The 14,404-nt window shown below is 40.7% G+C and overlaps 1 protein-coding gene across 1 annotated transcript; it reads left to right on the plus strand.

Moving 5' to 3' along the window:
• Positions 1-5,288: 5,288 nt before the first annotated feature.
• Positions 5,289-6,023, plus strand: LOC308237438 (14-3-3 protein theta-like; the record flags this gene model as incomplete). Its single annotated transcript, XM_080648121.1, has 1 exon — positions 5,289-6,023. One exon carries the CDS (start codon positions 5,289-5,291, stop codon positions 6,021-6,023), a length of 735 nt encoding a protein of 244 aa, XP_080504247.1.
• Positions 6,024-14,404: the final 8,381 nt, after the last annotated feature.

The raw sequence follows: 14,404 nt of genomic DNA on the forward strand, positions 1-14,404 counted from the left end.
GTTTGGCTCAGTGGATAGAGTGTCGGCCTGCGGACTGAAGGGTCCCGGGTTCGATTCCGGTCAAGGGCATGTACCTTGGTTGCGGGCACATCCCCAGTGGGAGGTGCGCAGGAGGCAGCTGGTCGATGTTTCTCTCTCATCGATGTTTCTAGCTCTCTATCCCTCTCCCTTCCTCTCTGTAAAATATCAATAAAATATATTAATAAATAAATAAATAAATAATAAAAATAGGGAACCTCGATTCAGAATGTGAACAAATAACTTCTTGGCCATTAAAATCAATCCATTTGAGCCCTACTTAGTGGTTCCAGGAAACTTCATATTACTCCTGTATTTCGAAGGGTCTGCCCTGGTCCCAGTCTATCTTTCCAAGTTCTAGAAACTCATTTACCACTTACTGGCACCACTCCCGCTGCCTCCAAGATTATACGAATTTTTACCTGTACCAGTGAATCACCCAACTGAGTGCATGACTTGGGCAGTTTATGTGCCTTCAAGGTTAGATCCCCTCTTCTAAGAGCTAAGCAGCTTACTCTAAATATCTGCCATGGCCCATGTGGCCACATATTGCTCTTGAGCACTTGAACTGTGCCACCAGCAAATTCAGATATGCTGCAAGTGTAAAATACACACCACATTCTATAGATTTAGTACCATAAAATAATGTCAAATATCGCAGTAATTTTAAGACGTGGCTACTACTAGAAATTTTTTAAATTTAAAAAGCAGCTCATGTAACCTTTCCATGATACAGCTTGACTTACAGGATTGGAAACTACAGGACTTCAAAGATCCCTCCTTCCAGGATTATACAATAAAATTCCTCCAAAGTGTTCAGGTTCAAAACTCTGCTCTGCAGGTGACTAGCTTTATGACCTTAAGCAAGTTTCTTAAACTTTCCGTATTTAGTTTCCTCATTGGTAAAAATGGAGATAGGATAATAATATTACTTATCTCATAGGACTATTATATGAATAAATGAGTATATACATGAAATGCACTTAGAACTGTGCCCACCCCTTGCTTACCAGTATGACCTATTTTCATGATCATTATTATTGACCACGGAGAGCAGCATCACAAACTATGTCTGTACTGTATAAAATTCACAGATGAAAACAGGGAATATCTTGCCTAATTCCAAATATAGTATTGTTTAGTATTAAGTGACATATTCTAAATATCCAAATACTGTGGTTCAATAAATGTTGAGCTTTCATCCAGATGGATTGTGTTCTATGTATTCGTTTATTCAACTAACAAGTATCCCTTGAACATCTACAACAAATATAGACAAAACTGCTGTGTCCCTAGAGTTTACATTCCAGTAGAAGGCAGTAAAGTTAGTGACCAATAAAGTCAGTCTAGCTTGTTGTTGTTTTTTTAGATGACTTATTCTTGGATTTTTAAAAGAGACCTTAAAAGTAAAAAAGTATAATTTAAAAATTATACCAGCCCATTATTTTTTCTAGTCTTTCCCATTCCCAGCACTCTCTCAAAAGAAAGATAAACTTCATTGGCATTCTGTACCACTACACCAAGTGATACCCACCCTGAGTTAGGGACAAAGAAGCTACAACAAAGGTATGGTTAAGCTCATTATTTAAACCAAATGAAAGAGTAAGATTCAAAGCAATCTTTTCACATTTGTTTAAAAGTTTAAGAAAATATACAATATAGATCCAACAAGTTATAGGGTTTTGTACTATTTTAAAATTTAGATTTATTTGATGAGATAGCAAAAAATGAATATGTGCAACCTAGCAATTCTATTCTTACATGTATACACCAGAGCAGGAATCAGCAGACGTTTTTGGTAAAGGGTAAGATATTAAATACTTTAGTCTTTGCAGGCCATCCAATCTCTGTTGCAGCTACTCACTAGGCCTAAAAACAGCTGTCCTTTATAATAAAAGGCTAATATGCAAATAGACCGAACAACAGAACAACTGGTCGCTATGATGTGCACTGACCACCAGGGGGCAGATGCTCAACGCAGGAGCTGCCCCCTGGTGGTCAGTGCACTCCCACACAGGAGTGCCACTCAGCCTGAAGCTGGGCTTACGACTGGCGAGCGCAGAGATGGCGAGAGCCTCTCCCATCTCTGCAGCAGCACTAACAATGTCCAACTGACGGCTTAGGCCTGCTTGGACATCCCCCGAGGGCTCCTGGACTGCAAGAGGGCACAGGCCGGCTGAAGGACACCCCCTCCCCCCATTGCACAAATTTTCATGCACCGGGCCTCTAGTAGACAATACCTTTTTCAAACGAATGTGACTGTTTCTTTTTGTTTGTTTGTTTATTTGTTTGTTAATCCTTGCCTGAGGATATTTTTCCATTGACTTTTAGGGAGAGTGGAAGAGAGGGAAAGACAGAGAGAAACATCTATGACATGTCAATTGGTTGCCTCCTGCACAAGCCACGACCAGGGCCCGGGCTGGGGAGGAGCCTGCAACCAAGGTTCGTGCCCCTGATCAGAATCAAACCTGGGACCCTTTGGTCCACAAGCCAACACTCTATCCACTGAGCCAAACTGGCTAGGACGAATGTGACTGCTTCAATAAAGTTTTATTTATGGATACTAAAACTTTAATTTACATGTAATTTTCACATGTCACAAAATATTAGTCTTCTTTTGATTTTTAAAAACCATTCAACAATGTAAAAACCATTCTTAGCTCTTAGGTCATACAAAAACAGGTGGAAAGCATTTGCATCAGCATAGTTTACTGATTCCTGCCGCAGAGAACTCTTGCACATGCACAAAAACAGCTATATATGAGAACCTACATAACATCATGATTTGTATTAACAATTAATTGAAAACAACCTAAATATCTATAATAGGAGGAGGGTAAGTAAATGTTGTCATAACTGGAGCTACTTGCAGCAACATGGACATACAACAGTTATATGTTGCTACATATACTTAACTAACACATGTAATACAAGTATGAGGAGATATGTAGGAATATTAGACATCAAACTCATTTCCCTAAGCATGATTGCAGGGCAGGAGGCAGGGAGAGAAGCGTGCACAGAGGGTTTCAACTGGATTATTTTAAAGCTGAATGGCAGGTTCATGGATGTTCATTCTTTATACCATGTTGTACACCTTAAATATTTAATAAATGAAAAGGGTTATGTAGGGTTTGTGTGCGTTTAGCAAATGGTTTATCCTTTTGGGGACTAGGGCTCAATTTTTATTAAAATAGCCAGGAGGGTCATATCCTGGATATCTCATTCTAAAAAAAAAAAAAAATTCATTTAAAAAAACTGGACTGATCTTTAGGAGAAAACAGAAAATTGTACCATGTTCTTGCATATTTAGCTAATATAAATACATTCGTACAACAAACTGGTTACTATCAGGGAATCAAAGAGCTGAATCAGAATGTGACGTCTAATAGCCTGTCTGACCTAAGTTCCCCTGTTCCAGACACAGCCTCCAGCATTACAATGATCCACATGCCCTGGGAACAGCGACGTTCCATCACCTGCTTCACGGAGCAAATGACGCTAATGGCAATGACGCTAGTGTTTGTCTGCGTGAAAACCTAGTGTGAATTCTCCCCTTTCTCTGGCAAAAGTTCACGAGGCATCATTATAAAAAAAAAAAGAAAAAAAAAACAATTCTGCTTTTACCGATTTCAGAAACAGTAGTCATTAAAACCGTCTTTTGATCTAGAATTACTTACATAGTTTCTTAAGAGTCTCCTACAGTCACTTACCTAAAACAAAAGCTCCTTTTTGACTCCTAAGACCTCCCAAGTAAAGCAACATCAGTTTCATCTGTTGGACAGGGACTGCCCTCTAGTGCTTATACTTTTTTAATAAAAATTTTAAACACTATCTGACATCATGCCACAGTAAGCCTGTCAAAAATTAAATAACATTCTATTAACCCAAGATTTTTCAATTTCACACTATTCACATTTGGGGCCACTAAGTCTTTTTTGCCGGGGGCTGTCATTGTTGGGTGTTGAGCAGCATCCCTGCCCTCTACCCACTAGGGGCAGTAGCACCCCCAGCCCTCGCTGTGGCAAACAAAAGAAGTCTCCAGATATTACTAAATGGCCCCTGGGGAGCAAAATCGCCCCTGGTTGAGAACCGCTGCATTAGCCTAGAGGTTGTCCAGAACATTTACATTAGTCCTAAAAATTATAAGCCAAAAACTCTTCTTCTCTAGACCAATTCCTTTGAGTGAGATAAAGGAGAACTTCATTTCTGCATGAAAACAAAAAATAGAAAATTAAGACTTTCAGCTCCCTATCCTCCCCAAAGTCCTGGCTAGTGGGAAATTCTTTACACCTTTAACTTTCTGTTCCAGTTTTACTTCTTAGATCTGTTCACTTCCTTTCAAAGTGCTTAGAAAACAAAGCTTGCCCTTCTAGCAGAATGTAGGTAATATGGTAGGGAAAGGGTAGGGGGGAGTATGAATGTTTGTACTTTATTCTAGCACAACTTAGAGGGTCAGCATGAACAATATGGGCAACCAAGAATCTGTATTGTATAAACATTGTGTAAGATGTTAAGTTTCAAATCTGAACTTTAGAAAGTTATATTAGGAGGGTTTATGCAGATCTGCTATGAATGATTATTACTCATGTAAACACGTTATGCTTATAAATCCTGATTCTATCAATTTTAAAACCTACAAATCACTGAGGACTAGATGTTTAAAAATATTTATATATATATATATTTCTTTATTGATTTCGGAGAGGATGGGAGAGAGAGATAGAAACATCAATGATGAGAGAGAATCATTGATCGGCTGCATCCTGCACATCCCCCACTGGGGATGGAGCTTGCAACCCGGGCATGCGCCCTTGGCCAGAATCGAACCTGGGACACTTCAGTCCGCAGGCCGACGCTTTATCCACTGAGCCAAACCCGCCAGGGCTAAAAAATTTTTTAAGTCGTTTGGACTGGCACTGAATGTAACTTCCTCCCTTCATCACATTTCTCACTGACTTGCCTGATTTCACTAAAGAAAGAAATAACAGGCCTCCGCCTGAGCCCCTCACGTCCTGGGCGCCCCGCAGAGAGCATGAACCCAGGAGAGAAATTTAAGTGGGCGGGGTGTGGGCGGGGCAGGAGACGTCAAGTGGGCGGGGCGTGAGCGGGGGAGGGAAATTCAACGGGGCGGCGCGTGCAGGGACAAAAGGGGCAGCGGGCGGCCAGGTGGCAGGTGCGTTGTCTGACCGCCGCCCCCGCCTTGCAGCAGACCTTCTGCACGCCTCCAATCCCGGTCGGTGATCGCCCTCGCTCTCCTCTCTGTCCCCATGTCGAAGACGGAGCTGATCCAGAAGGCGAAGCTGGCCGAGCAGGCCCAGCGCTACGAGGACATGGCCACCTGCATGAAGGCCGCAACGGAGCAGGGCGCCGAGCTGTCTGAGCAGGAGCGCAACCTGCTCTGGGTGGCCTATAGGCACGTGGTCGGGAGCCACAGGGCCGCCTGGAGGGTCATCTCCAGCATCGAGCAGAAGACCGACACCTCCGACAAGATGTTGCAAGTGATCAAGGACTACCGGGAGAAAGTGGAGTCCGAGCTGAGGTGCATCTGCACCACGGTCCTGGAACTGCTGGATAAGTATTTAATAGCCCACGCGACGAATCCAGAGAGTAAGGTCTTCTATCTGAAAATGAAGGGAGATTACTTCCGGTACCTTGCTGAAGTTGCGCGTGGTGATGATCGAAAACAGACGATAGATAATATCCAAGGAGCTTACCAAGAGGCTTTTGATATAAGCACGAAAGAGTTGCGGCCCACACACCCAATTCGTCTCGGGCTGGCTCGTAACTTTTCTATATTTTACTATGAGATCCTTAATAACTCCGAGCTTGCCTGCGCACTGGCGAAAACAGCTTTTGATGAGGCTGTTGCAGAACTCCATACGCTGAATGACTCACACAAAGACAGCACCCTCATCATGCAGTTGCTTAGAGACAACCTCACATTATGGACACCAGACAGTGTAGGAGAAGAATGTGATGCGGCAGAAGGAGCCAAAAACTAACTGCAGACCGAGTGTCATCCTTCCTCCCTCCAGAAACCTTTGTGCACATCTCCATCCCTTACTCCATTTGGTTTTCCTAGAGCAAAGAAACCCATTCATGTGTATGGATTCAACGGTTTATAGTCTTTTCACACTGCAGCTGTGGGAAAACGCCATTCCTTGATTTGTGTTTGTCTTGGCCTTCCTAGTGTGCAGTTACCGCTGTAGAAAAGTATTAATGCTTCATTTCACATAAACACAAGTAACTTCCAAACACTTACATAGAGGACTAAAAATGTATTTGGTATTTAAGTAATCTGAACCAGTTCTGCAAGTGACTGTGTTTTGTATTACTGTGAGGATCTGAAAATGTAATTACAATTTAAAGAGGGTTTTACATAACTTCTCAATTTCTACATTCCCTCCCTTACTCTTCTTTGGGGGATCCCTTTCAGTGAACAAGTTTCCATGTTCTTAATGTATTCCTTTTTGGCAGGAATCTGGATGTATTAGATTGAATGGGAAAGTATTTGGCAGTTCTGGGCTGTGGGTCACAAATTGAAATGCCTCCTGTGTCACATATGGTGGAAGTCTTGTGTTGCTGTTGCAACAGGGAGTTTCCTTCGTCACTCTTCATTTGCTGCTGTTTCAGTTGACAACTTCCTTTCCTAATAAAAACTCACTTACAAAAAAAAAGAACTCTAGCTTGTTTGGCTCAGTGGATAGAGTGTCAGCCTGAGAACTGAAGGCCCCAGGTTCGATTCTGGTCAAGGGCACATGCCCAGGTTGCGGGCTCAATCCCCAGTGTGGGGCCTGCAGGAGGCAGGTGATCAATGATCCTCTCTCATCATTGATGTTTCTATCTCTCTCTCCCTCTCCCTTCCTCTCTGAAATCAATAATATATATATGTTATATATATATATATATATATATATATATATATATATATACATACATATATGTTTTATATATATATGTATATCAAAATTGAAAAGATTACAGCTCTACAATCATCAAGCTCTTACTAGCAGAACCTTGTAATGGAAATCTATTTTAGCTGTACAGAGCAGTTGTGGTTACTCCCTGGCCTCCTTTTAGAGCCTGTTGCTTTACTTGCTCTGTTTATATTGGTTTCATCCTATTCTCTCTAATTAAATTCAGTTATAAAGTCCTCTAATCATATAATGAAGCAAGGCACAAATGGGTTTTAGGCTTTGATCTTGTAAGGGGCATCCTAATGATTTGAATGTATATTTAAAACTATATAACACAGAAAAGTTACAGTCACTCAGATGAAAGAAAAAAAGCTAAAGGAAAAAACAAAACCTGGAAAGATATCAATCTGATCAGAGAGGAGAAATGTATGTGACCCAGTGATATTATTTGAGAGTTATTTTGTATAACTTTTTATAGTTATACAAAAAGTTCAGGTTACTCTGTAATATACAATTATTTAAAGCATCCAAAAACTTTTTAAAAAGCAAATTATTCTAGCCTGGCTAGTGTGGCTCAGTGGTTGAGCATTGATCTATGAACCAGGAGGTCACAGTTCCATTCCCGGTCAGGGCATATATCCAGGTTGCAGGCTCAGTCCCTGGTGTGGGGCATGCAGGAGGCAGCTAATCAATGATTCTCTCTCATCATTGATGTTTCTATCTCTCTATCCCTCTCCCTTCTTCTCTGAAATCAATAAAAATATATTTTAAAAACACACAAAGCAGATTATTCCAGAAATTAGTTTATGTATGCATTGCTAATTTCATAGCACTTTAAACTCCTCAGCAAAGGAAAATGTTTCTTTAGGTTTTGATTTAAAGGAACTATAGGCAGATTACTTGCCCCACCCCTCCTCAGAAGTCCATATCCGAATCCCCAGACCCTATGAAAATGTTACCTTACATGGCAAAAGGGATTTTGCAGGTGTGATAAATTAAGGGTTTGAGAGGCTAAGGTATCATGGATTATCTGGCTTGGCCCAGTGCAATCATAAGGGTCTTTATAAATGAAAAAGGAGGAAGGAAACTTAGAAGAAATATGATGATAGAAGCAGAGGTCAGAGTGATGCAGTGGCTGACTGTGAAGTAAGGGTATATAAGTTCAGGAATGTGGGCAGTGTCTAGCAGCTGAAAAGGCAAGGAATGAATTCTCCACTAGAGCCTCCAGAAAGAACACAGCCCTGAAGACACCTTGATTTTAGTAGCCTAAGACCCGTTCCAGATTTCTGACCTCCAGAACTGTGAGAAAATTAATTTAAATTGTTTTACGTGAGTAAATTTGTTGTAATTTGTTATAGAGGCAATCTGAAACATACAAGAACATTTAATTAATCTTTTAGTACTTTTAATATCCTATTAAGTCAGAATTTCAGTATTTGAATAATTATGTCTCATATTGTTATCATGTTTTATTTTTAAAACATGTTCTCTCATCTTGGCCAGTGTTTCACAATGGTTAGAGCATCAGCCCACAGACCAAAAGATTGGGGGTTTGATTCCCAGTCAAGGACACCTACCTGGGTTGCATGTTTGACCGGGATGCTTGCAGGAGAGGCAACCAATCGATGTTTCTCTCTCACATCGATGTTTCTCTCTTCCCCTCCACCCCTCCCTTCCACTCTATAATTGAATGGAAAAAATATCCTCTGGTGAGGATTAACAAAAAAGATAAAATAAATAAAATTTTAAAAACATGTTCTTTCTCCGGTTCTAATAACTATCATGTTTTCACTAAAATAGATTTGCTGTTTACCTTTAAGTAAATAATTTATCCCAAGATTAAAACCTGGAGGCTAATACACTACAATGAGGAGCTATTCTAGCATGGCAAGCGATATATAGTGGACATGACACATGGATTTTAAGTGTGTGGCAATGGCTATCTATCAAATCTCAAGAAACAAAATAACTCCAGTGGACCAAACATACTGGTTGTTAAGTTGAAATTTGATTCAGAAAATAGAATCTGACCTCAAAAGAAAAAAATGGCAAAATTAACAATGCTACTTTAGCAGAAAGCTGACCTTTTTAGCAGTTAAAAACAACAAATTAAGTCATTGTCGGAGAGAACTGAGCTTGATAAACTATGAAAAATGGTTTTCAATGTAGATATGAACAAATATATGTGTATATTGTTTGTATATCTGTATATGAAAATGTGTATACACATACACACATACAGGGGAGGGGGCAAAAACAGGTTTACAGTTGTGAGTACATGAAACACAGAGTTAATAAAGCTATTGTAATAATCATGACCTGCCTGTCTTTTTCCATACAAACAATTATAAACCTACTTTTGTCCCGCCCTGTATTCTCTGTTTATTGAGAGGGTCTGGGAGGAGCAACACTCCAATAGCACACCTCGCACCCATTCTCAAGGGCTCCTTGGAGAAATGGCTGATTCCAGGGCTGGGGCAGGAAAGGACAAGATAAGCAGGGACATCTTGGTGTGGCAGAAAGTAAGGAAGTGCTGAAAGAAAGACAGAGGCATGTTGAATGAACACAGGAGCTTAGTTTGAAGCAATTCCAATGGGAAAATCTGAGAACAGTTTGAACACCTATGTAAGGATCTACTAACTCATTGACTAAAATAGAGAACGATGAACTCATATAGATATAAACAAACTGAAAGTTTCATGAGGAATGTGAGCAAGCAAATACTTATTACAAAGAGAAGACTATATTTACCATGAGGAAGCTCAGAAGATACCACCTATATCAAGAGATCAAAGTACTGCCCTAACCAGTTTGGCTCAGTGGATAGAGCATCAGCCTGCGGACTCAAGGGTCCCAGGTTTGATTCTGGTCAGGGGCATGTGCCTTGGTTGTGGGCACATCCCCAGTAGGGAGTGTGCAAGAGGCAGCTGAATCGATGTTTCTCTCTCATCGATGTTTCTAACTCTCTATCCCTCTCCTTTCCTCTCTGTAAAAAATCAATAAAATATATTTTTTTAAAAAAAGAGAGATATCAAAGTACGTTAGTAGAAAACAGTGGTTTACACAGAATCAAAAGAAAAATTTGGTAGTATTAGTCTAGTACCTCTGAGACAAGACATGATAAATACAACAAATACCAAAACCTAGCCCTGGCCGGTATGGCTCAGTTGGTTGGGTGTGGTCCTGTGCACTGAAAGGTCACGGGTTCAATTCCCTGCCAGAGCACAATTCTCAGTGCCTGCAAGCAGCAGCCAATGGATGTTTCTCTCTCACATCGATGTCTCTCCCCCCACCCCCACCCTACCCCTGTTCCTATCTTTCTAAAAAAAGATCAATAAAAACATATGTTTTTTTAAATGGTATACCCTACTGTTGATCAGGGTAGGATCATCATGTTTGTGTGGCCAATACAATATCCTTCAAGACCATCTAGCATCCTGTATTCTGATACTATGCTCACCAGAGAGCCTTCTGATTAGTAATGTGCCCTCCTATTTACCTTTTTCTCATAAGGAGATATCCTAGACCTCCATGTAGCCACATAAGTACTTGAAATGTGGCTAATCTGAATTGAGATGTGCTGTATATCCACCCCAGATTTTGAAGACTTTGTAATATATAGAATGTAATACATAGAATTAATATATATAATGAAGACTTTGGAAAGTATCTCAGTAATAGTTATATTGATTACATGTTGAAATGATAAACATTTTGGATATACTGATTTAAATAAAATATATTTTTTAATTTTTTAATATATTTTATTGATTTTTTACAGAGAGGAAGGGAGAGGGAGAGAGAAACATCAATCAGCTGCCTCCTGCACACCCCCCACTGGGGATGTGCCCGCAACCAAGGTACATGCCCTTGACTGGAATCGAACCTGGGACCCTTGAGTCCTCAGGCCGACACTCTATCCACTGAACCAAACTGGTTAGGGCTAAATAAAATATATTATTGAAATTAATTTTACCTGTTTCTTTTTACTTGTCTTAGTATGGCTACTGGAAATTTTTAAATTACTTCTGTAGCTCATATTTGTGAATAGTATTATATTTCTATTGGAGATCACTGATCTAATATATTGAACAATACTGCAGTCAATGTAAATATACAACTTCCCTTTAAACTATTACATTGATTGACACAGCTGGTTTAGACAGGCAGAAGTCTGTCCCTCAGAAACTGATCAACTTTGCACTGACAAAATCAAGCTCTGCTAAAGGTCAGACCTTCACTGAAGTGCACAAATCAAGGTTCGGGCACCCTCTGAGCTTCCTGGGCACAAGCTATCTACCTTCCATCGTTTTCTCTCCTGGCTCATAATCTCATGTTTAGACTGTGTTCTTCAAGGGATTGAGTTGAGTATTATTCATTTTTGTTTTCCTAGCACTTAGGTGAGTATTATTCATTTTTGTTTTCCTAGCACTTAGGTGCCTCAAGCAAAAATATTAAAAAGTCTATTAAATGTATGTTCTTCCACATTTTATGGCTTTGACCAGTAGCTATAGGCCTCCTTACTTTAAAAAGGATTTGTATATAACCTCTCCATTACCTCTTTATCTGTTAATTACAAACAACTTGTAAAGGTTGAACACAGAAAAACCTATAAGAAAGTAATTTTCGTTGTGTGAACTAAAAATAATGAAAAATAGCTGAAACCGGTTTGGCTCAGTGGATAGAGCGTCGGCCTGCGGACTGAAGGGTCCCGGGTTCGATTCCGGTCAAGGGCATGTACCTTGGTTGCGGGCACATCCCCAGTGGGAGGTGTGCAGGAGGCAGCTGATCGATGTTTCTCTCTCATCAATGTTTCTAGCTCTCTATCCCTCTCCTTTCCTCTCTGTAAAAAATCAATAAAATATATTTAAAAAAAATAATAATGAAAAATAACTAATCTTATGAAGTGAAAGCTCATAACCATACAGCACCCTGTATTTTATTAAGGACAGAGCCTTAGAAACAGATCACAGAATTGCTATTTCATCACTATACAGTGGCCTACATTATATATCCTCTTATTTGTCCCTGAACTCCCACAGCAATCTCAAGGCTGACATAGCAGAGTGGTTAAAGGGAAAATAGATGATACAAAAAAGGAGGTTTATCATAGGATCAGTATCATGCTTTGGCCTCACAACATACACCAGATGGCAATAACCACTTCCTCAGCAGGTAGCTTCTCCATGTCCCACGGGTTGTAAAAAACAAACTCACTATCAACTTCTCCTGCTAATAATTATTTGTTAAATATTGTGGCAGCATCAAAATAGCCTGAGACACAATTCCTCAATATAAGAAGAAGAAAAAGGTATACCCTACTGTGGTCAGGGTAGGGTCATGTTTACTCTGTTCAAAGGAAAAATCCTTTTCTGAAAAATGATGTTATCCAACAGAAAACGTTGGCTTCTCAAAATACAGATATGTTCTCATTTCTTATTTTAAATGAGGTAAATGGCCTTTGTTTTACCCAATTTTGTGGCTGGTTTGTTTTACTGAAGTTAAATATTTACAGTTGCTAATTCAATAGAATCATCAACCCATACTTTAATATTTTTCTAAAAATTGTTTAAACAAGAATTCAATTGTCTTCTCTACCTTCCACAGCTCCAAAGAAACTTTTCTGGTGTACAAGACAAACTGAAGCAAATATTCTCTAAAAGGTGACTTACTGATTTCAACAAAAAGTGTAATTTGATGACAGTTCTGCTTCAATAATTTGAGACACTTCTACCAAACTACAATTCAGTTGCCCTAACTAAAAGAAGAAAAAATCCCAAGTCTGCAAGCTGACCTCTACAAAATTCCTGCAATGAAACCATTCTTTCCTTCCAGCAAAGAAAACATGTTAAAGTTCTTTATCATTTTACATGTGGGCTGCATGTCATTTTCCAATGGTCTCCCTCTCGTGTGGTTGCTCTATGTGTTTTCCATAACTGATTCGTCCTTGGATACCGACTTGACTAACTATTGAGACTCAGATCAATCCAGCCATTCTGGCTTTAAGACCGGGAATAGAAACGACAAGGAACAGCAGGCTTTGGACAAGAAGCAAAGGTCACCCAAGTGCCATCCTGAACCAAAACCGGGACAAACAAGAGGTTGAGAAGCAAAGTGGTCTCAGGCCAATGACCTTTCCACCTGACCTTGAAAAGGGACATACACACTGCCGCTCATAGTTGCTACATTGAATGATATTCATGAATGTGGAACTAAGAATAATTCAATATTTGGAATTAAAAAGAAAACAGAAACTAAATCATAAGCGACGGTTGCATGAAGAAAAGGAAAGTTGTTCCAAGGCCCTGACAGGCGAGTTTAAATGTGCCAGTAGCTGGAAAGAGAAAGAGGGAAGCGGAGGGAAGTGGAGGGAAGAGACCAACACCTTCCGCCGTCCTCAGGCGCCTGACGTCCCGGGGAGACGTCTACCTCATTACGCATGCGCAACTCGCGGAGTGAGCGTCGCGGGCGCGCGCTTGCCCTCGCTGATCCGGGGCCGGGAGGGTGGGGCGAGAGCGCGTGATCGGGGTTGCCGCTTTTCCGGCCCAAGCCGAGGCGGTTCCGAGAGCTTCGGTGCAGAGCCATTTGGTTAGCCTGGGTTTGTCCACGTGCCTGACCACTTTCTAGTCTCCCTGCTTCTCGTCTCTGCTCTTGAATCTAAGATTCTGGTTTGGCAGACCTTTTTACCATATGTCCACTGAATCAAATTAGGGGCACATCAGGGGACTTCCGGTCAAGATGGCGGGGTGAGCAAACAGTCTCTGGGAAGCTGAAAATTTGTCCAAGGTCACAATTTTTTTAAAAATACATTTTATTGATCCCTTACAGAGGAAGGGAGAGGGATAGAAAGACAGAAACATCGATGAGAGAGAAACACTTGATCAGCTGCCTCTTGCACACCTCCCACAGGGGAGGTGACCGGACTGGAACCTGGGACCCTTCAGTCCGCAGGCGGACGCTCTATCCACTAAGCCAAACCGGTTTTGGCACATTTTTTTTTTTTTTTAATTAGGGGCACAAGCTAAAGTGGTGCTTTTTATGTCTTTTCCTCCATAGCTAGAGTGCCATTGCTCCAATTTGAGGTTCTGTTGCTCTCCCCCCAAGGGAGATCAAATCCTGTCTCTACTGTTCGAGACTCCAGAATCTGTAGTGCACCCTGTTGTAAAAATAGTACCCTTAAAAAAGGAAAAACTGCTTCAAAGACGAGTGTCCCATAGTACTAGGACACATAATTTACCTCAAAACACGTATCCCAGAAGAGCACTTTATTCCAATTTAAGCATCTAAAGCATTTTAGCATTTAAATAAACTCTCCCAATCTGTTTATTCAAGCCTTTTATCAAGAATATGAAGGAGTGCCCTAACCGGTTTGGCTCAGGGGACAGAGCATCGGCCTGAGGACTGAAGGGTCATTCTGGTCAAGGGCACATGCCCGGGTTGCGGGCTCGATCCCCACCCAGTAGGGG

Source organism: Plecotus auritus, assembly GCF_963455305.1.
Source record: "Plecotus auritus genome assembly, chromosome: 12".
Taxonomy (NCBI): Eukaryota; Metazoa; Chordata; class Mammalia; order Chiroptera; family Vespertilionidae; genus Plecotus; species Plecotus auritus.